Consider the following 20,895-nt stretch of genomic DNA (forward strand, 5'->3'; position numbering starts at 1 on the left):
AGCAATAATGAACATAATACAGTATACGAGTAAATATGTGTCAAATACTGATATAATATAATATATTGTAATAATTATCACCCTAACCATATTAACTGCACCAAAGTTACCGGTAACTTAAATTTTCATGGTGAAGTTTATAAGGACGTGGACGCCGCTGGACACTGGACAGTGGATACAAATTTAAGTACTGTAAGCTGTACGACTACGTACAGTAATTGTAGTACGTACTTAAACTCAAAGCTTCGAACGTACGTAGCACTTTAATACCATTTGTACAAGTGCAGTACTTACTACGTGTTGGATTTCGAAATATAGAATGATAGGATTATTATTTATTATCAATACTTTATATTTATTTTACTGTTCGTACACTGTAGTGCGTCAAGTACGTATTGTAGTCTTAGTGTAGAACATTAACAAGTAAGTACGTACTGTATTGTATACCAGTACAAAGATCTCCCGCACCGTGTTTCTTGCTGTTAGCGCCTTTAGTTCTACCGTTCTACGGTAAGTTTCGATGACTGACTGGTGAGACGAGGAGTTATCTTCCTTTCATTTGTCTTGTCGAGAAAGGCTTGAATCGGGTGTGTTCCTGCTCTTGCAGACCTGCAGTTATTATCTGGAGATGCTTTGACCTGTCGGTGGTATTTTAATTTTTTTGCAGTTGCATAAAAATACATAGCGTGATATAGTCTGATAGACGTGCTTCTCACTAATTCTTAAATTTGTTTGGCTGAACTTCCACCAAAATGTCGCCGTCAATGCGTGTGGTAGCAGTGACCTTTTTGATTTTGCCTCTGATGCCGTTCATCCTTTGTCAAGACACTGGGCCTTCGGAAGCTGCTGAAACAACAAGCGCATCCACTACCCAGCCAAGCGTGACCATGATCACTTCCCCAGTAGCAGTCATAGAACCATTGCCAACCACGCTTCCGCCATTCACCACAGTATCTCCGGCAGGATTCCCGTCGCAGCCCCAATTCCCCGATCCGGACAATACACTGATGGGAGGCACTTACACTCCAACGTGCCATATCGTCTGCGAGTATGTGGAACCCGCCGCCACTACCGGAAACCAGCAGATCACCGAGGCCATCAGAACCGTTAACCGATTCCGAAATCAGTTCGGCAACCGATTCAATAGCCCTTACGGATTCTACGGAAATTTCCACAGACGCTTCCCGTACTCAGGTGGACCTTTTCCTTACCAGGGATTTCCATTGTTCGACGAAGACACGGTCGATGACCCAGCTGAAGTCGACGATATGCCTGTATTCGTCAAGACAGCTGTCAAACAAGGAAGTCGCCGACCTCAATCGACTTTAGCTACCACCAAATACACAACCCTGGGAACAACCGAGAAATTTTATAAGTGTAAGAAGGTCTGTTCGTAAAACCAGTGTCCTTTGTTTTCCTTGTATTCGCGGGGCAATAATTTGTGCAGTATTTGGATGACCCCAAACTTTGATTTTTTAGCCTTTTTATTTTCTTAGTAGTAAGCATTTTCCAGTCGGATTTATGCCTTTGCATCCGACTGATGTTTTCAGTGATCTTATGGGTTTTTACGATGTGTACCGTACCGATGTTGTGAATCTCATACAGGTGTACGAAGAAAATATACAAAATTAACAATATTATGATCACATCAGTCCCAGCAGTTAGAAATCTGAAGAAAATGTATGGTCGAATAAAAGCGACGCCTGATAATTCGTCAACTGACCGTAGTGTACAAGTACAAGCACTAGTTCTCTTCCAAACTTCAACATTCGCAGAGGTGTGTTTGATCACCCTTGGAAACATTGATGTTTTACGAAGGCAGAAATTTGTACACAGTTTTTATATAAACACTGCTCTTAAGTCGGCAACTTTCTACACCAACTTGTACTACAAGTACTCTGAAGTAAAAAGCACACGAAAGCCTCAAAAGGTCAATATCAATATTACCACAATTCGCACCCATATGCGGCGTGACTACAACAGAAAATAATTTAAACCTAAGAAACCATAAAAACTTACAACTCAAATTTAAAATATCACTGCCATGAGTGCCATCCGCTAAACACCCATTATAGCTGCTGCGCATAAAGCTGCTCCTTTGTTCATAAATTCATGCATGGAAAGCTGCCATAAATTCATCCATAACGGGATTAAATAATTATTTCTTTAAAAATATCACGAACGGGAAAGCGTAGAATTGATAACCGGTTGAATAACGTAGCAATTCCAAGATCGCGGAATGATATAATCCAGGAAGCCATCAGTGGTCGGGGGACAGTTATACCTGGCATAGTATTCACAGCTGTACAAGCACAAAAAGATTCCCTGTCCAACGAACAGTCCGAACCATAACAGAACATTCCACGGTCGAGACTGTCGTCCATACGATGCAAAAAACATCCACACTACAACCACAACCATAGTTTTCAGGATGCAAACAAAGTCGATAATTAAGTACACATACCACCAAATCCACCGAACATGACGAACATCACCGGGTAAAATATCCTTAACAAACAGCAGATAATATACTCATGAACCAAGGCAGAGAGCACAAAGGTGACAAACAAGGCCAGGTTTCGGTAAGCCGGACCGCCTAGCTACAAAACATTTCTTCGTATTATTTTTCTAAAACCACAACAGTGAGTTATAATGTCGAAACTGCAACTTATACGTATATTGAACTATATTCGCATAACTTTTTCTCGTAGAACGAAAATTCTGAATTGCACCAGTGTTCAGACTTCATCGAACCAAAATTACAGTAGTGCCGCAGTTTCAGTTTTGCAAACCACTAAAGTTTCTGACTACGTCAAACAAATTATGAGATTCCTACCCTGTATATGTCCGAATAAACATACGTATACAGCCAATCGTGAACTACACCATTCCAAGTACGATAATAGCTGGCAAAAGAGGTGCAATTCCACCAGTCTATAAAGTAATAAAAATGCAATAACGGTACAGCAAGTACTGCAAATACAGGATGGCGTCTGAGGATGGCCCGCCACTTGCACTTACCCTTGTAAAACAGGCGGTCCTAAACGATCAAAACATAAAATCTATTACAATCACCGTATTCGAACTGCCGAAAAAGGCATCAAAGGTTGCAAAGTAAATTCAAGTCGTTAATAGTTACTCGTTAGTGACTGCTGATTAATAAACTCACCGCAAATCGCAGCATTTCAGCCCATGCATTCATCCATGCATGTAGGAATCCATAAAACACAACCAACAAATTCAAACTTCCCGGGAGAATGCAGTCAAAAATCGACCGCATAAAGGTTTTGAAATTAACATGTTCCTAAAGGGGTAAGAAGGGGGAGTTATCACAGCATGCATGGAACCACAATCTGAGAGATTTTACGTTAGACAGATAATCATCCTATTACAAAATGCAGATTAAACAACCTGCTGTAATGAAAATGAGCAAACTTACGTGATTAAAATTCCGGAACACCGGCACACAAAATCTAACAAACACGTAATAACAATATGCTATTCCCCCGATAACATGGGCAAAGTTCAAAAAAACAAAGTTCCACCGAATTTCTTTGGTTCTGCAAAACAGAATTGCTCATAAAATAAAAACGTATTGATTGTCGCTAGTCTTTACCGTGGATAATTATCCCTGTATACCAAAGTCGGAACAAACTGGAAATACACATAGTTGCCCAAATTTGGATAAGGATCCACATCCTTCTGCACTGTGGCCTTGGTGATATCTGGGATCTTTTCCCTCACAAATGCATGGGATTTCATCATAAATCGAACCTGAAGAAGAAGAATACCGTATACACGTTATGTAAGAAAATAAATCGCCAAGTCACTCGTACATAGCGTATTATTATTCGTATTACTGTAGTGAAGAAATTTAGTAGCGCGCTTAAAACAATTTACAAGTATTTATGTTTGGCATTATCTATCGAGCATTATTAATTACAGAATTACGTATGAATGCAATGTTTTCAAGGCGTTTTAAACAAGTGAAGCAGTCATCTTCTTAACGCTTACTTGTTCGGCAACAACGATGCTAGCGGAAGCAGGTGGCAGTTCCCAGTGGTTCACTACATACAGCGGAATCGCCGCGAATACCAGCTGGTAGCAAACATAACACGCCAAAAATACATAATCCACTATATCTAAAATGAGACACAACGATTCATCTGGTTGATTTAATGAAGTATAATGTTCTGTGCATCGTACTTCGGTTAGGTGAAGACCCACGGTAAGTTGCCCAACAGCACAAGGCAAGATAAACCCCAAGCAAAGCAACTCCCTGCATGGTACACCAAGTGGTCACTACGTAAGGGAATTTCCCAAAGGCCCACACCCAGATATGCAAATCTACTCCGATCCTACAACAAAGAGAGACGATTCTATAACAAATTCTACAACGTTGCCATCTCTTACGGTACTTTTATGCAGAATGCAATACAGGATCAAAATATGTTAAACCCAAAAATGCGTAAAAACTTACGTGCCGTAATCAAAAATGTCATTCATAATCGTATGAATTCCAAATATTATCAGAACAGCAATGAAAACATATTGTATGGTCTGGATGTGGGGAATTTCGAACAAATCTCTGCAAGAAAAAATAAGAATGAAAATCAGCTACTCCTTCTACTTACTATCCACTATCCAGATATTTTCCTGTGCGAGGCTCACGTAAGCATAGAATTTCTGGGAACAAATTCTTTTCTAGTCAATTGACCCCGTTCTCCGTGTGTTTTCTTCCCAGACTGAATATTGCTAAAAGATGTGTTGTGTGGGAGAGGTTCCGTTTTTTTGGACGCTTCCAAAATGAAACTCTCAAACACCTTAGCAAGCTCCTTGTCCATAGAATCCACATATCTGTTTCGTAAATCCTAAACGCCAGAATTAAAAAAATAATTCTTAAAAATCTCTCAAACGAAAATTATACATGATTGTGAAATTATGCATCCAACACTTACTACAGCTTTAAGTTGCAACGTTTCAGCAAAAACATTCTTTACAATACGTTCATCCAACGATTTCCGCCGCTGATCTGCAAACAATTTTCCGTTCAAGAGGAATTGTCTGTACGATTTCGCTCTATGTAACCAATTAGCTAAGGGTACAAAACGCAAGAAACTTTGTGACAGCGGCATGTTCATTATATGCGGCAATTCCGAAAAATTATTTTCAGTAGAAGCACAATTTGGTCTTACAGTACAGTATTTCTTTCCAAACTGACCAGGTCAGATGAAGACAGAAACACTTTAGTGCGTCAATTATTTTAAGGTGAAAATGCATGATAAAATTAATCATAAACATCACTCCGCTTGCTGGCAAGATATCAATTAATTTTTCAACTGCAAATCGCATCCGGCGTGCTACGCCACCATAACAGTGTCAATTATAATTAACAGCCTCTAAGGCATCGGTAACTTTAAAAATTGCACAATCAAATCATAACAATCGACATTAAAATTAGCTCGCGGCAGTTTTTGTCTCTTACTACCTTTAGTACAACACGTACAATGTATAAAGTGTAAAACTTTAATTTGTCATGCAAATACAGATAGGAAACCGTGTATACTGGCAAATTGAAGAAGTACTTCTATAATATTTTTCTTCTTCTATACTTCCATTCTACATTCTTCTTCGGATTCTTCTCGTATCGGGGTCAATTGACTAGAAAGCCTCTAAACATGCCACGAGACTACAAACAAATAAAAAATTACGTACAATCGCATTGTGAACTTTTCTGCCCGTACATCGTACAAAAACTAAGCCTTTGCTAAAATAAAATAATTTTCAAGCCGATTGGTGCCAGCCAGACCAGTATCGCTCATTATCAGCTTATCAATTCATTCTGACGGCCACGACCACGAAACTAAATTCCAGGCTATAAATATTAGATAGGAAATTATGAAATACCTATCAGTTATCTCTAGTCTCACACCACAGCTTTAAGCGAGACGACAGGTTAAGGAATGTTTTACTTATTGTTAGATGTGGTGCATCAAGTGCATTCCGTACGAAATAGTAAGTACTTTCAGTGCATTACGAAAGCACTTTCTAGTGAAAAATTTTTACTAGTAACAGTTTTACAAGAGTACCACTACGACTACTTTGGTAAAGTTTTTAAAAAACCAAAAAATAGTACAGTCCAGTCCAAACAATAAAATATGGCAAATACGTCAAAAAGAAAAAATGCCTTTATAAGCTTAATCGAATTCGAAAAGCAGTATGAGGACGGAAGAGTTCAAAATGCGTTTTAGCTAACCTGGTAAGAGTGACAAAACACGTAAACCATCATCTATATCTAAGAAACAGAAAACCGTCTGCAGATTTTGTATAACTATTTAACCTAGCAAATTATTGTATTAAATTACAGTAGAAAGCATCCAAAAGTGAAAATAATTAATTTCGTTGCAGTAAAGTGGGAAAACTAATGATTTAAAAGTCAGGCGAGTAGCGTTCCTTTTGGCAACTTGCATTATCGAAAAATTCATAAATCAAAAGTGTTTAAAAATGCGCCCAACATGCTCAATTTCGACTTTTTCTTTTTGTGCTATTTACGTTCAGTGTTTACGATTTACCTGTGTCAGATCCCATCAACAACTTTTCAAGCGGCTCTGTATTTGGATCTCCGGTGTCCGATCCCGATTCTGTACCACATTCCTGATTTACTGGAACTGTACGTGATGAGATCCCGCTGCCCAGGATGCGCCTCCGCAATTCGTCCACATTTGCCATCGTATTTATATTCCCAATTTCCCATACGATTATCCAAATGTAAACAGTTTTCTCTGTTCAAGATCGATGTGCTCCCTCGTCCTTGTGTCTCCCACTTCTGCACCCACAGAACCCCACAACTATAATGAAAGAACTAAAAGCTATGCTGTTAAAAAAAGTGCAATAACCATTCGTTCGCAAGTCGTCCTTCGTACACTTACAGTACTGTTGGCAGCGTTCGGTATAATATTAATATTCAGAACTGCTGGTGCCGACTGAGATTTGGGTACAAGTTCCCATTTTGGCAAGAACACTTAGATCTCACAGCGTTGTTCCGAACAACCGAAACTACAACACCCACAGCCACTCCTGCTTTTTTGCTTGATCATTTTCGGGTACAACTTATCGTTACGACTTTTTAGTAATTTTGTACAGTATGATCAAACCGTACATTACTATGTTCGCAGTAAGGAACGACCGTCCACGGAAAATGGAATTCCACGGATGGAATCCAATTTCCAAATCCGCGCTCCATGCGAGCGGCTCGGATTTGGAAAATGGAAAATAGGAAATCCGTGGAAATCCAATTTTTGCTTGGAATTCCAAATTCCCTGTATTTGGAATTCCAAACGCGTAGGAATGTCGAACAAAAAATTAAAAACTGAACATTTTTCAACGAGTAGCTACAAATTTATTATTTAAAAAATGGCCGTCTCTATTTTGACACTGCCCGGTAAAGAAAAAACGCGCCAGAGATATCGAAAAACGTCAGATCGGAACATGAGTACGCATGCATGACTCGTACAGTAACAGAGACAAGTTACCGGTGTCCTTTTAACCGCACTACATCAATGATATAGGAGTACTAGTATTTGTAGATGTTAGTATAGTTTTGTTTTGCTGTTTTAAAACTAAGGAGAAAACATACATGCATATCGAAATTTAATAACTTCATACGTGGTTTTAGCGCAGCAGCCAAAACTACCCTTTTCATGTATTTCTTTTTCGTGGAATAAGTCAAGAAGTCGTCTTGATCTGTGTGACAGTCTGGCAGACGACAATACATGTACGTACTTTTCAAAAAGATTATTTCATTACATTGTCCCCTGAACATAATAATGAAAATATCCAGTGTCCGCGTTCAGTAGCTACAGCTTAGGACAAAACGGTCGCATACCCAACATCCCCACATTCAGTACGAATGCAGCGCAGTGCACTGTACGACTGAGTTCAAAATATCCGTTTCGTACAAGTGCACTGCACCGCTTGCGTACAGAATGCTGGGTATGGGGCTATGCGACCATTTAGTCCTACATTGTAACTAAGGAGGACATTTCCACGGGTTCGAGCCCGTGGAAAGGATTTGGAAAAGAAATTGCCACGGAATTCCAAGGATTCCGTGGATTTGCGGAAATCCAAACGGATTTCCGCAAATCCAAGGATTTCACTATATGCCTTGGAAAATACCTTACGTAGCTATAATAATTAAGCGTAATTATTTTAAAAACGTCATTCCAGAAGACTACTGTTTATTGAATTAAACTATCCACCGAACAGATCATCCAGACTGTAAAAGTCAGCATCATTAGAATTCAGAGTATTTTCTTCATCACACGCATTGACCAGTTCACAATAAAAAGCGACCAAACTGTCGAAATCTGTGCTCTCCCCATCGTCTGGCCCGCCATCAGCATCCCCAGACACACCGAACACCGTTCCGCCGCTAGTGCCGACAATCTCCAGCTCCTCGTCTTCCATATCAAAAGCCGCTGCCAGCGTTTTCGCATCTACGATCGGAGTATAGCTATTGTACAATAACAGAATGAGGATACGATATACGTACTACAGACTACTACTATAACTTATAAGCTATTATTTATTAAGTATTAACTATTTAGTTTTTTTGTGCTACTGCTGAAATATAAGATCGGTTTTTATTTTTATTATACAGTTAATTTCAAACGTATTTACACTTCTGCATTTCACGGCGGATGTTTAAGTTTTTTAATTTAACGGTACAAAATTACAAATTTTACCTTTCTTTTCTCGCTTCTCTTTTTGCCGGCGGTCTCGTTTCGCATGATGCGCAATAAGCGCAGCGTTCATAACGCTGGCTGTCGTCAAACGGTTCCGAATATCAGTGTTGATATACGCGTACCGGCTCCAGTAGCGCTCAAGGTATGCCGAATGCACGCCGCCGGACAGGAGAAATATGGCAAGGTCACGCAGTTCGGAGTGCTGATCATCGATGAGGCTCCAAAAGTAAAACGGATTATCAAACTGTTTCACTGTATCTTTAGCGAATGGTTGAATCCAGTTCTTGTACATCGTGAACGAGCGCAGCAATGATGTCGGCTTTCGTCCAAATACCTTCTCGTAGTATTTCGACGCAAGAAAGGCGACCGTTTGCCAAGTGAGGCGTTCGTCACGTGGTCGAAAGAATTCCAGTCGCTTGCTGTAGTCGAGAACAGCCGCAAGTACAAGCAGACTTGGTGTGAAAAACTTCATCCATCGATTCTCCAGGGCCGCAGTCAGATTATCGCTCAGCGCACCATCATCGACAATTTTGAAACAGTGATATAATTCGTACATGGCTGTCATGACGTCCGACAAAGTGCACCCATCTTTTTCAAGTTGTCCTTGAGCGCTGACTACGGGCTTCAAAATATGCTCGACTTTCTTCAGGTTGCCCCAAAAAGTTATATCATCCAGAATAGTGCAAACCATTTCATCGGGAATTTCTTTCGCAACCGCCATCACCTGTGAAGATGAACTGCTATAAATATCAAATCATTTTCAAATATTTACAGTACAATGTTAAAAACAACAACTTATTGCTGCTTAAAAAAGCAATTAAGGTTTCAAAACTTTTTAACATTTTGTTAAACATCCGCTGCTCTATGTTAGATTTACCCGTAAACTTTTTTTGCTGTCCAGCAAAGCGCGGAAGCAGTTATAATAGGAGTACCATCGTGTGTCGGTTGGCTTCGAAATGGCAATTGTTTTTTCTCCGTTGCCAGTTGAGATTTACGCAGCCGCCCCAGGGAGACAATATTCTGATTAAAATGTGAGACGACTTTCAGGGCGCTTTTGCAGGTCGGCACGAACATCCCAAGCTGCAGCATATCTTTCACGACAAGATTGATTTGATGCGCCTTACATGATTCAAACAAAATTCGGGGAAACTTTAATGACAGAATGCGCCGTGCTTTGACATTGTATGAGGCTGAGTCGCAAACACTGAATCCAAGGTCGGCGTTGTACTTGTTCGTGACCGTGTCTATCCACTTTGAGGCGTAAACAACGACATCATCCGCAGTGGATCCTTCCGTTGAAACATCATCCGCCGCAATAACGTAATTCTCAACTTGCCCGTCGGTTTCATCTCTCCAGGTAACCGCCGCACCTGTTTCATATGCAAAAAACAAAATTTAATACGAGTACTATTTATTACGAGTATTAAATAAATGCAATTTATTACGATTACGATTACGAATTATTAATTTATTTTATGCAACTGGTGTATCTGACAACCAGATGATTGTGCAGTTGACAAATTTTATCCACATAAAATTCACTATTTTCTGAGCCACCAAAATCGAGTAGTATTACCTAGAATGTTTCTCTTTGAAACATTTTTGAAGCCATCAAACGTCAGTGTGAGAAATCGTTTTCCGTTCAGAGCTGCCTCCATAGCTTTCTGTGCCGTCTGGGCATGCTGCCGAATAATCCGACCGCGCAGGACGCGTTGTGTCGGGAACTGAATTCCCGGGCGCAACCACTTTAACCACTCCACTACTTCTGGGTTTTCAATAGCTGCATAAGGGAGATTCGCTGAAGCAAATGCTCTGGCCATCAACTTTTCGTGTTCAACGATTTCAGCCTTGAATAATGCGCGGTCTACAAACGATGTAATTTTGGAGGATTTCGCATCTCGAGCGTTTTCCTGAACGTCGGGCAGTTTCCGCTTCCTGGTGGATGCGCGCTGGGAGATGAGACGGTGGCACGGACGGCTGCAGGGACATGTCGACATTTCTGCAAGTGCTCCGTCATGTATTTTCTTTCTCCTCTAATGGCCACGCGAACTCCGTCAAAGCTGGAATGGGCTTCGCAAAATTTACAAAATGCTTCGCTCTGTGTACATGATTTGTACTTTCCCCCTCTATCAAAGTGTGTCCATAAATCGAGTCTCACACGGGATAGCGTAATCTCTGCAAGCATTTTCATATTTGTACAGAAAGAACTCGTACCGTACTCGTACTCGTACCTCACCATTCAATAAGAAATTTGTCGGTAAACGTCGACTATAAAGTTGTTGTGCTAAAAGTCAAAATAGGTGAAAGTAAACTGCGTACGCACCTTTCGCGCCAGCTTCTCCTGCATCCTCCTCATCCGACATTCTACACTGATGACAGTCCTAAAAGCGCGCGCGAAATTCTGACGAAGGCGTTATCAGAGTATCGAAATCGAAGCAATCCAACGCAATGAAGTTTAAAGAACGATAACTACTGCGTGAGCAGGGCAGATTATGAAAAGTATTGAAGGAGTAAATTGAATCAGTTCTTGTTGAACAGTCTTATACCGTTATACGCAAAGTTCCATGAAACAAAGTGCTAACTAGCAAACGAAGAAGTAAGTACCAGCTGGCGGGTGGCGGAAATGTTATTCCACAACAGAATTACAGTGCAAGAAGTGTGTTTCCGTTTGTAAACTGCTATTTCTGGAATTCCACTGAGCAAGTGGAATTCCACGGAATCCTTGAATTCCATTTTCCAAATCCGAGCAACCCGAGAGGAGCAAGGATTTGGAAATGGAATTTGATCCGTGGAATTCCATTTTCCTTGGACGGTCGTTCCTTAATTGTAACTATCTGCAGTTGCCGAATCTGCACTATACTGTATCTCTAATATCTGTATACTGTAAACGGCATCTGTACTAGCTATGCTTTTATAACATAATACTACTGCCTCTGTTTATGAAAATCTGTGTACCTTTACTCTGTTTAGAACTTTGAATGCATTTACAAGTGATGAATGCGCGGTAATTAAGCAGCGGGCGATAACTGTAATGGTGTTTTGTTAAAACTTATGTAAATAGATGGCTAATTAATGGTATTCCAACGAAAAAAACAAAATCCTTGGATTTACGGAAATCCATTTGGATTTCCGTAAATCCACGGATTCCATGGAATTCCATGGCAATTTCCTTTCCAAATCCTTTCCACGGGCTAGCGCCCGTGGATTTGTCCTCCTTAGTTCGCAGTACACTCACTTACCGTCACTTACTTTACGTGATCCCAGACGATTTACAGTATGCCATTTCCAAACCATAACAATCGATAAATCGCAGCACGCACCGGAAAACGATCGCAGTACGCTGTGGCTGCACGCTATGGCCATGCTGACGATGCTATCGCCGCCTAGAGCGGACGTTTTCGTGTATTTTACGTTTAAGGCGGTCTCGCAGCACGTTCTATTGTGTTGGTGACGAAACTCCACGCCGTACGTACTTCTTTCTTTTTATTTACCTTTCTTTTTATTTCCTTTGTACTTATTTTGTTTTTGTTTGCATTCGTACAATTTCAGTACTACTCGTATTACTGCATGATGCATATTGCATTAGTTTAATTATTAGAATTCTAATAAACAATGTCGATAATTAGTTACGTGCTGATTTCCGATTCCACGACCACTGATTTAATAACGATAAATAAAAGTGTAAAACCATATCATGAAACAAACGACCGAGGAGTGGCTAATCTGCTGAACCCACGCAAAAGCCGCCGCAAATTTTTAAAAGCCACTAACACGGGCGAATGGACAGATACAATTACCATCATACTGTATAGATACTCTGCATCTACCGTATGGCGTATGCCGGTCTGAAATTGGTCCTTCAAACCTGTTCGAATTAAAAGGCCCACAACCATCAAAACGTGTTTATGAGCTTCCGAACAAATGCCATTTTTTTACTAACGGTTTTACAACAAACAACGAAAAAATGTCACCTTGATTAGATAATGCTTATGCCAGCACTTTCGTGCCTCTAAACGTTGTTTTTATCAGTTGTATTCCACATTCAATCCTTATATCGCAGCTGTTCCACTGAAATGTTTCCCAGTTGTTGCACCCTTTCCACGGTCATGGGAGTATCTGTACAGCGTCAGCAAAAGTGGAACGCATTCAATCAATTTTACGTAATTTAGATATCTACATTGAATTATGTTTATATTTTGTACCTATGCGGAACCATTGGTCTGGTTGTCCTTGATCCGTTAAATGGCTAGCAATGGCATTCCGCAAAGCGAAGACGACTGAGCAGGACATACACAAAGGTGGCTCTCCGACAACTGCTCAAACAAAAAAGTAAGTATTTTATGGTATTATGCTGTTGAAAGTAATAATTTGAAAACACATGTCCAAAATTATGCTGCTAAAATGATGCCTTTAATTATCTACGATATTATTGTATTTTATAAACAATGGCCAAGAAAATTTATCACTGTTTTACTTTTGCCACGTAGAATGCCGCTGGGATTCGGCGCGTTCTGCAATATTTCTATGCGGTAGTCAATTGGGATGTCCTTGTTCGTCGGGGGCTTGTATTTCCATGTGCCCGGGGTCAAGTTCATTCCAGTATTTTTATCAAAAATCACTTCTTCAGAAGTAAAATAACCGAACCCCTGAACCGCTGCTCCTTCCACCTGCCCGATATCTACAAACAAACAATTTGAAACAAAGGTCATGATGAATCTGCTAGCGCGAAAATTGATGTGATTACCAACGAACGGCGACATAGATTCTCCGCAATCGTAGAGAATATCCACGCGATTAATCTGATATTCTCCCGTAAGGATGTCCACTTCTACTTCCGTGCTCACTAGGGTGAAACATTTTATACAATGGGAATAACAATTTTCGTCGCATTGACTCCATTTATTCAGTTTCAAACAATCCACATACTTGCTCCATAGGTATGGTAAACAGCGGGTACCGGCATGAATCCTGAGGGCGCCACCCTACATATGCATACGTATGAAACAGGCAGTTACTAGTAATTCATTGGAGAAACCGTCAATTAATTTTACCAAGCCCGAGCCGACATATCTATGTTCGACATCCAGCAGGCTTCCACAATCTGCTTCCAGGATGCATTGGGTCCGAGTTTATCCTTCACGGGTTGCATCCTCTGCTTGAGTTCAGTACAGCAATTTATTGCTCCCTAAAATTTTTTGACCTTACAGCATCCTTCCATTCACACTGACAAAGGTTTTGCAAGCTAACCAAACAGCAAAGTTCGCTCGATGTGCTCCCTCCAGTCGGTCCACCTGAAGGCATGTATACGCGAACAACTTAGTGAAACAGAGGTACGAGTACGAGCAGTAATTAATGCTGGGAATTATGGGTAAGGTAAAAATAACTCAGCAGTACAATCGTACCATTGCCATTGGTTATTGTGGCAGTTGGTTGAATAGTGACACTCGCCAAATCAATTCCAAGTTCATATGCAACGACTTGCGCCACCTGAGAAAAAATAATCACCACACATTATTTTAACAGCAGAGTTTTGGATATTTTTTTAAGCTCAGCCTCTGTCGTACTGGTTTGGTTTTTGAATGACTTATATATTTAGCTGCATTAACCTTTGTGTTGATGCCTTGACCAATTTCTATACCACCGTGCGTGACGGCAACGGAACCATCGTCGTGGTAAATAACCACCAAAACGTTGAACATCCCAAACATATAGCTGCAAGGAAAACGCATGGGCACCATCGCCAGTCCACGTTTTCTCCACCGGTTGGATTTATTAAACTGCACAATATCATTTGTTCGCTTCTGGTATTCGGAGGATTTAAGGAGCTGCTCCGTTACGGATGCCATAAGACAGTATTTTAAAACATCACCGGCTAATGTCTTGTCGCCATCCTTATACAGATTCAGTTGTTTGATCGCGATTGCTGGCTTCTTGAGAACGTTGGCCACATGTTCTAGCATGTACTCAATAAAGAAAATCGCTTCCGTACTTCCTATAAATGGAGATTGTTAAACCCTTCTACGGTTCAAAATCTAACAATTTTCTGTGAAAAAGCTTTTATGAGTATTTATCTGAGTACCCAAATCCAGGTTTTTCATAAACGATATGTTTAAAATTAAGAAGATTTTTGTCTAATTATATTCACAATATTGGAGTGTTAAAAAATTTACCTGGGGAACGCGTGGCTGTATTTGGCGGCAGGTTAGTTTTGCAGTTATAAGTAGTAAACTTCCATGTTGGGCTTTTGTAAGCTGCAGCAACGAAATTTGCTGTTGCACATAAATATCAATGCTATTTATTTGATTTCAGACTGTGGCTCCGTACCGTTATCTCCGAATTCCCTCCACACCTGCGTGGGCACCAGAAGCGCAAGTGAACCTAAAAGTGGTGTTAAAAATTAAAATTGAATCAATAAAATGATATGCTTTTGTAATTATACTGTCTTCCGCAGCAAAGCAAAACAAAGCATGTAAAGCTCACCGCAATTGCAGTACACTTCACAGACAACGCCCAAAAGTTTCCCTTGTGCATCAACACCGACGGTATATTTTCCATAATAAGGGAATCGTTTTCCAACGAATTTTGATTGATCCCAAAGAGAAACGTGCATTTTCACTGGTCTTAAATTAAAACAAACCGGGCTAAAATGGTGATAATTCTATGCTGAAAAAGGTTTCTGTAACATGTTTGCTAATACCGTTTCAGTATCCAAGTCGCCAATGAAGCAGCAGCCGCAAAGGGGAGATTTCGCAATATTTTCGCGCCGAACCCACCACCATTTCGTCGGACTGTTGCATTGATTCTGCACAAATTCTTTACGTTAACATCTGGTAACAACAATTACCTTACAAGTTACGGTTACCGGCTTTTATTGATTCCCAGAATTTGGGCAATGCCATTTTGCGTGTAATCCAACCATTGTGTACCGGCCTCAACATTTATTCCATCTTCCGTTGCGGTAGCTACTGCCGTCTACAACACAGCAGTTTCCAAAATTCGGGCCTAATGCGCGCCTGTTTATGCACAGTGTACAGCTGCGGCATCATACGCATTTATTGGTACAAATAGAATGTGTCAAAATAGTTACCATCGTTTCCATGTGATAGTGCGTTTGCATGCCAATTTCGAAGTCTCCAGAGACTTTGTTAGGAGCATTTTTAACAGCAGTTTCGGCATCACCAACGCTAATAACTGCCGGTTTATCGTGGAAAGATTTCGCTTGGATAGCATCTTGACACGTTAGTAACGGCGGTTGTACGTTGCTGTATTCAGTTTTGACCAGTTTCGCGCCTGACTCCGCAAGAATCTTGGTTTCTAAAATATATGATCTTTCAGAATTTTAATATATATATTATGGGATTTACACAATAAAGAAACCCAATTTATGTGACGCTGTCTTAGCCTCGTATGGTGCTTACCCGCCACTACTACTGCAACAGGTTGACCAGCGTACGCAATCTGACTGTCCGCGAAGAGCTGCTCGGGCATTGCCAAGGGATTATTCGGGTTAATATCGTTCTTCCCAGTAATGTCGGCGGCAGTAAGAACTCGAATTACTCCCGGTAAAGCCTACATAATAAGTAGGGATGTGAGCACAACAGAAAGTTTTAATTTTACTGACTGTATGTGTAGCTTCGTTAATTGTAAAGAAGTACAGAGTACAGTAATAACATTTTGGGGGAGTGTGGTATTAGTATTTTCGCAAAAATTTTCACTGATTTTAAGTGGAAATGTAATTTTGCTAACTACGTTAATTATAAATTACCATTGCGTCAGATACGTTAATTATTAATTACCATTGCGTCAGAAGCGTCGATGCGGTAGATGGACGCATTGGCCTGTTCCGTCAACACGAACGCCGCGTGTAGCATGCCTTCTTGCTCGATATCGCTGATGAACTTGGCTTCCCCCGTACACTGCGCCAAGGATTCGATTTTAGGAATGGGTTGAGTTAGAGGCCAGTTTTCTTTTTTCGTCGGATATGTTTGCAGGCCCCTAGACAAAATTATAAAATTTCAATTAAAACCAAATCTTCGGAATAATTATAAGTACAATCCCAAGCTACAGATAAGAATTTATGTACTGTACGTATCATAGCCACCTCGACACGGGACGGAGCAAATAGCCAACTGCGCTGCGGTAACGTTCTGCAGCAGTGTTTCCGGTGGCCTCTAATGCAAACTGAAAAGGAAGTACATGTATTTCTGCATTTCTGTATTTTTTATTGCTGCAAAATACCTTGTAAAATAGTGATAGCGCAAGTGATCGTCTGAATGCCGGGGAAGATTCGCCTGGGACATCTTCCGGTTGGATTTCTTGGCTTAACGAAGTGAGTGCTTGTTGCAGAATGCCTGCGTCGCCCAGATTTTTTCCAACCAACCATGATTCAGTTTTGTCAGCTCGAGTCTGTACGCAGTTCGATCAATTCTTGTTTGACTCAAGCGGCTGCTACTGTACAGGTATGCAACGAATTTCTTACAAAAGCTGGAGAAATATTCCCGAACGCTAAAATCGGCTTTTCAGCAATTGTGAATTGTCCCGCTTGCCCTTTGTCAATTTTGGCTCGAAATCCGGTGTTAACTAGAGCATGAGCATTCTAAAAATACAACCGCGAATTTTTAAAAAAAATTGGTAACTAAAAATTGCAAAATCTTCTGTTCATATGAATACTGATATCTATTAAGCTGTTATTCATGTCACAAAGTTACAGTACCTGATACCGCGGCATCACTTTATAGGCCGTAAATAAATAATCTTTTCCAAAAGATGGTAGTTCAGCTCGTAAAATAATCTTTCCATCCAGATTTTCTTTAAGAAATTCTGGCACAGATAATTTCTTCCCGTCGGGCCCTGTTACAGCAGCCGATTTTTGTATTGTTTGCCCAGAGTTGTGATCTGGTTATTGCATACCGTACCTAGAACTATCATCGCGTTGGCAATCGTAAGAGCAAGGTATGTTTCCGAAGGAAAATCCTGGTGCCGGTGCTTCATCGCCAGGTTACCGCCCCACGACCCCGCCTATAATCGAGGAAAATAATTCAAACTAATAAAGCTTTCAGCCTTGCATTTTGATGGCAAATGAAAACACAGATTTATTAATCGTATAACTTTCTTAAGCATTTGCATATTTTATATAATGGATGTTTAATATTAGCGATAGCAGTATGTTAAAATCTGCGTCGTGCTTACATTACGGACAGGTGGCTGGGCTGTTCGGCGAATCAGTCCAGCTAGAACTTTCAGATGTTGGAATCCATCGTTTCTGCTCTGTTGTTCAAAGAGATTGATCACATCCGTCAGAACAATAGCTGCTCCAATAGAGAAGGTCGTTTTGGTGGCCGTTATGGCGTACAGATCGTTGATGCCTTTAAGGTCAACGTAGACGCCGTAAGGTGCGTCGTTGTACACACCGATTCCGGTGCGACCAACGAGGTAGTACGGATTCTGGTTAGCTAACTGCGGTAGCAATTGGTAAAGGTCATCCAAACTTTTTGGATTGTGCCAAGTAGGCGCCACATCCTGGACTGAAGCCGGTAAAGGTTTCACGTAAGATGGCTTTTTATTGCGGTGGCATCCGGCGCTGCATGTGTGCCCAGTGACCAAGCACATTGTACGATTTGATTCCTGGGCATTGCGAAGTTCGTAAAACGAAAACCGTTCTAACTTTCGCTAATTCATATTTATTGCTGGAAAGATTCTAATTAGCAGTTTAACATACGAAAGAATTAAATATAGATATTTATTAACCGGTGCATCTATGTACAATAAAAAAACTTTGAATTCACATATTAGTCTGTATTAAAATTAAGAGAACGTGGCCGCAACTTACTTCTACGTCCAGTAGGCCGTCTTTTGCAAAGGTCTTGAATGCATCCATGATTGGGCGATAACCTGTTGCCGCCAGAACACGATCCAAGACTTGTACAAATTGTAAATTTTATGATATGGAGATGATTAACAAGTAGCTACAGATGCACTGGTACCGGTGCAGCGACAAATATTCCCGCCAATGGAAGTTTCGACTTCTTCTTTAGACGGTTTATTTCCGGGAGTGCTTTGCAGAAGACTGAAAATATTCAGTTTACTTTCGAGCTGACTGTAGTTGTGAACGTCGTCGTCCCAGTCACAGATTAGGAGTGTCAGTTGCAGTTGGAAATTTAAAGTAAACTACACAATATGATGCCGGACACGTCACGTACCTGTACATGCTCATAACCATTCCGGGGGTGCAGTATCCGCATTGTGTTCCGTAATGCTCCGTCAAGCGCTGCTGAATGGGATGAGGATTTTTCTGGTCACCGATGCCCTCGACGGTTGTAACCTCCCATCCGTCGCAGGAGAGTACGGGACACAGACACTATAAGGGATAAAGTTTAGGTGAAATTATTTACCTGCTTCGTGCTCGCATTTTATAACAGCCTCTATTAAAAATGGAGGTATCCCAAATGTGTTAAGCTGATTAACGCTGTTAACGTATTTCTGTACTTTAAAAGCAGAACGTGTCCGTAAACATCTTACTGATTTCTAATTAATTTTTATGAAATACAGTTTTTATGCTGTTAGAAAACAAGTACTGATAAATTGTAAATGCAATGTACGTAGCAATTTTTTGCACTGCAGAGTTTTATTTATTCTAGATTCTAAGGGATTACCGAATTGATCGCTCGCGATATCATTTGTGTCGGCGCATTAGGATCTGGATGCGCCACATTGACAACGCAGGCACCTGCAGTTAGACGAGCATACGGATAAGGTACTTTGTTCTATTGTCCCAACAATATTAAAATTAAATTTGTTATTTACCGCATCCTCCTTCCCGGCAGCACACTTTGGTTCCGGATAGCAACAAGTGACACCGAAGGTAGTCATTCAGAGTGACTTCGGAAAACGTTTTCGGCACTGCAATATTCAAATATTTCTGCCGTTAATGTACTGATTTGGTGTGCTGCAACTTGCGCCATTGTCCGAACGTAGCGGAAGGCGTTCGAGGTTTAAAGTCCATAAAATTAATTTCATTTTAAATCTTCTGCCTCAAAAAATAACTACTGTATTGATAGTTCTTCTATGGAATATTTAGCATACGGACATACCTTTGTATTTGGTTCCATTAATTGTTACATTTATGGAATCATCGTCTGCAATATTTCTTACAACGGGTGGCGTCATTTTGGCATAAATCTGGATTGTGAAATGATCTGCGTCCAAATAAACCCGACTGTAACCAAAAGTGCAACGAAAATTTTGTTAGGCGATTGTCGTGCGGTAAGCGCGCCAAAAGACGCATTTGCGTAAGGATCTTTATGTTACGTTCCACACATTACAAGCCGTAACTAAATAAACATACACACTGAAAGAAAAGCAGCTGATGCATTCAGAAATGTCTAGCTTAGGGCAAACTTTGGAGCTCGCAATTTTTCTGAAGCCTTCTTACCTGCTTGGAAAAAATAATCGGTGGTGATATTGTAAAATCAAAACTGTAAGGCACCAAGACGCAGGTTTGGTCACTGGTGCACTTGGTAAATACTGCTATAGCACACTTTAATATTCAGCATTATTAATTTTTGTTAGCCGGTTACCGGTGTCATACTCTTATGTGCGTACGGTTCTTCTGCTGTAGAAATAACTCATAATGCTGACACGCGTGATATCACTGATATACTGATATCACGTGCTATTACATCAAATTTGCTATTATGAAGCCACATACAATAATTATGTTCATTCTAACATGTACAAATAACAGGCGTACACTAAACTACAGTACTATAATTATTACGAGAAAACAGTTTACACAAATGTCTGAATACAGAAATTCCGAGTTCGAGCGCCCCCAACAATGCTTTCGCCATATCAGTTTTAAGCAAGCATTCATGATTTAGGATTATGAACCTTAGCTTTAAGAAATTACCATAAATTCATGAAGATGATTTCCTGTTTGCGATCACTTCCAAGTTACTGTGTCACTGTCAATGCAATTCCGACATGTATTTCTGCAATGAAGATAGTGCAGAAAATTTCTGTCATATACTACACGTACATGTATTATTATAGTTTTAGTTCGTGATTATCGTGTAGTGACGGAATAGTATTCAATGATCAAAGAAACTGAACACTGAATAAAATTATGGAACATTGAGTGCAGGTAAAACAA

The 20,895-nt window shown here is 40.4% G+C and overlaps 3 protein-coding genes across 12 annotated transcripts; all 3 read right to left on the bottom strand.

The window, feature by feature from the left end:
- Positions 1 to 1,814: 1,814 nt before the first annotated feature.
- On the bottom strand, positions 1,815 to 12,048 carry LOC129598664 (sterol O-acyltransferase 1-like). Of its 8 annotated transcripts, none has more exons than XM_055496669.1 (15): positions 11,984 to 12,048; positions 6,935 to 7,056; positions 6,573 to 6,848; positions 4,959 to 5,032; positions 4,672 to 4,871; positions 4,481 to 4,588; positions 4,207 to 4,358; positions 4,015 to 4,142; positions 3,617 to 3,774; positions 3,440 to 3,560; positions 3,170 to 3,304; positions 3,022 to 3,040; positions 2,837 to 2,934; positions 2,465 to 2,600; positions 1,815 to 2,405 (listed from the first exon to the last, which is right to left on the bottom strand). In XM_055496669.1, exons 3-15 carry the CDS (start codon positions 6,727 to 6,729, stop codon positions 2,176 to 2,178), a joined length of 1,716 nt encoding a protein of 571 aa, XP_055352644.1. In that variant the 5' UTR covers positions 6,730 to 6,848; positions 6,935 to 7,056; positions 11,984 to 12,048; the 3' UTR covers positions 1,815 to 2,175. The 8 variants fall into 8 exon arrangements, with proteins under 8 accessions (XP_055352644.1, XP_055352645.1, XP_055352643.1 ...); XM_055496670.1 differs by having other exon boundaries at positions 6,930 to 7,056; positions 11,994 to 12,011; XM_055496668.1 differs by lacking the exon at positions 11,984 to 12,048 and having other exon boundaries at positions 6,935 to 7,141.
- Positions 8,251 to 11,107, bottom strand: LOC129598689 (uncharacterized). Its single transcript, XM_055496713.1, has 6 exons — positions 11,068 to 11,107; positions 10,716 to 10,919; positions 10,321 to 10,608; positions 9,622 to 10,114; positions 8,745 to 9,484; positions 8,251 to 8,495 (listed from the first exon to the last, which is right to left on the bottom strand). Exons 1-6 carry the CDS (start codon positions 11,105 to 11,107, stop codon positions 8,251 to 8,253), a joined length of 2,010 nt encoding a protein of 669 aa, XP_055352688.1.
- Positions 12,049 to 12,385: 337 nt separating the features above from the next.
- LOC129598650 (uncharacterized) lies at positions 12,386 to 20,287 on the bottom strand. Of its 3 annotated transcripts, none has more exons than XR_008691778.1 (30): positions 19,835 to 20,091; positions 19,548 to 19,643; positions 19,397 to 19,470; positions 18,944 to 19,101; positions 18,728 to 18,810; positions 18,574 to 18,635; positions 17,934 to 18,368; positions 17,660 to 17,762; positions 17,458 to 17,594; positions 17,224 to 17,340; positions 16,983 to 17,150; positions 16,846 to 16,925; positions 16,541 to 16,739; positions 16,163 to 16,313; positions 15,832 to 16,058; positions 15,607 to 15,716; positions 15,442 to 15,546; positions 15,225 to 15,364; positions 15,069 to 15,122; positions 14,915 to 14,995; positions 14,351 to 14,736; positions 14,147 to 14,231; positions 13,992 to 14,035; positions 13,796 to 13,929; positions 13,671 to 13,726; positions 13,489 to 13,587; positions 13,219 to 13,422; positions 12,947 to 13,057; positions 12,716 to 12,860; positions 12,386 to 12,609 (listed from the first exon to the last, which is right to left on the bottom strand). XR_008691778.1 is itself a non-coding variant. In XM_055496650.1 (30 exons), exons 2-30 carry the CDS (start codon positions 19,908 to 19,910, stop codon positions 12,787 to 12,789), a joined length of 3,849 nt encoding a protein of 1,282 aa, XP_055352625.1. In that variant the 5' UTR covers positions 19,911 to 19,959; positions 20,176 to 20,287; the 3' UTR covers positions 12,386 to 12,786. The 3 variants fall into 3 exon arrangements, 2 of the variants coding, with proteins under 2 accessions (XP_055352625.1, XP_055352624.1); XM_055496650.1 differs by adding an exon at positions 20,176 to 20,287 and having other exon boundaries at positions 12,386 to 12,860; positions 19,835 to 19,959; XM_055496649.1 differs by having other exon boundaries at positions 12,386 to 12,860.
- Positions 20,288 to 20,895: the final 608 nt, after the last annotated feature.

This window comes from Paramacrobiotus metropolitanus, unplaced genomic scaffold, assembly GCF_019649055.1.
Source record: "Paramacrobiotus metropolitanus isolate TYO unplaced genomic scaffold, Prichtersi_v1.0 Parri_scaffold0000127, whole genome shotgun sequence".
In the NCBI taxonomy this organism is placed as follows: domain Eukaryota; kingdom Metazoa; phylum Tardigrada; class Eutardigrada; order Parachela; family Macrobiotidae; genus Paramacrobiotus; species Paramacrobiotus metropolitanus.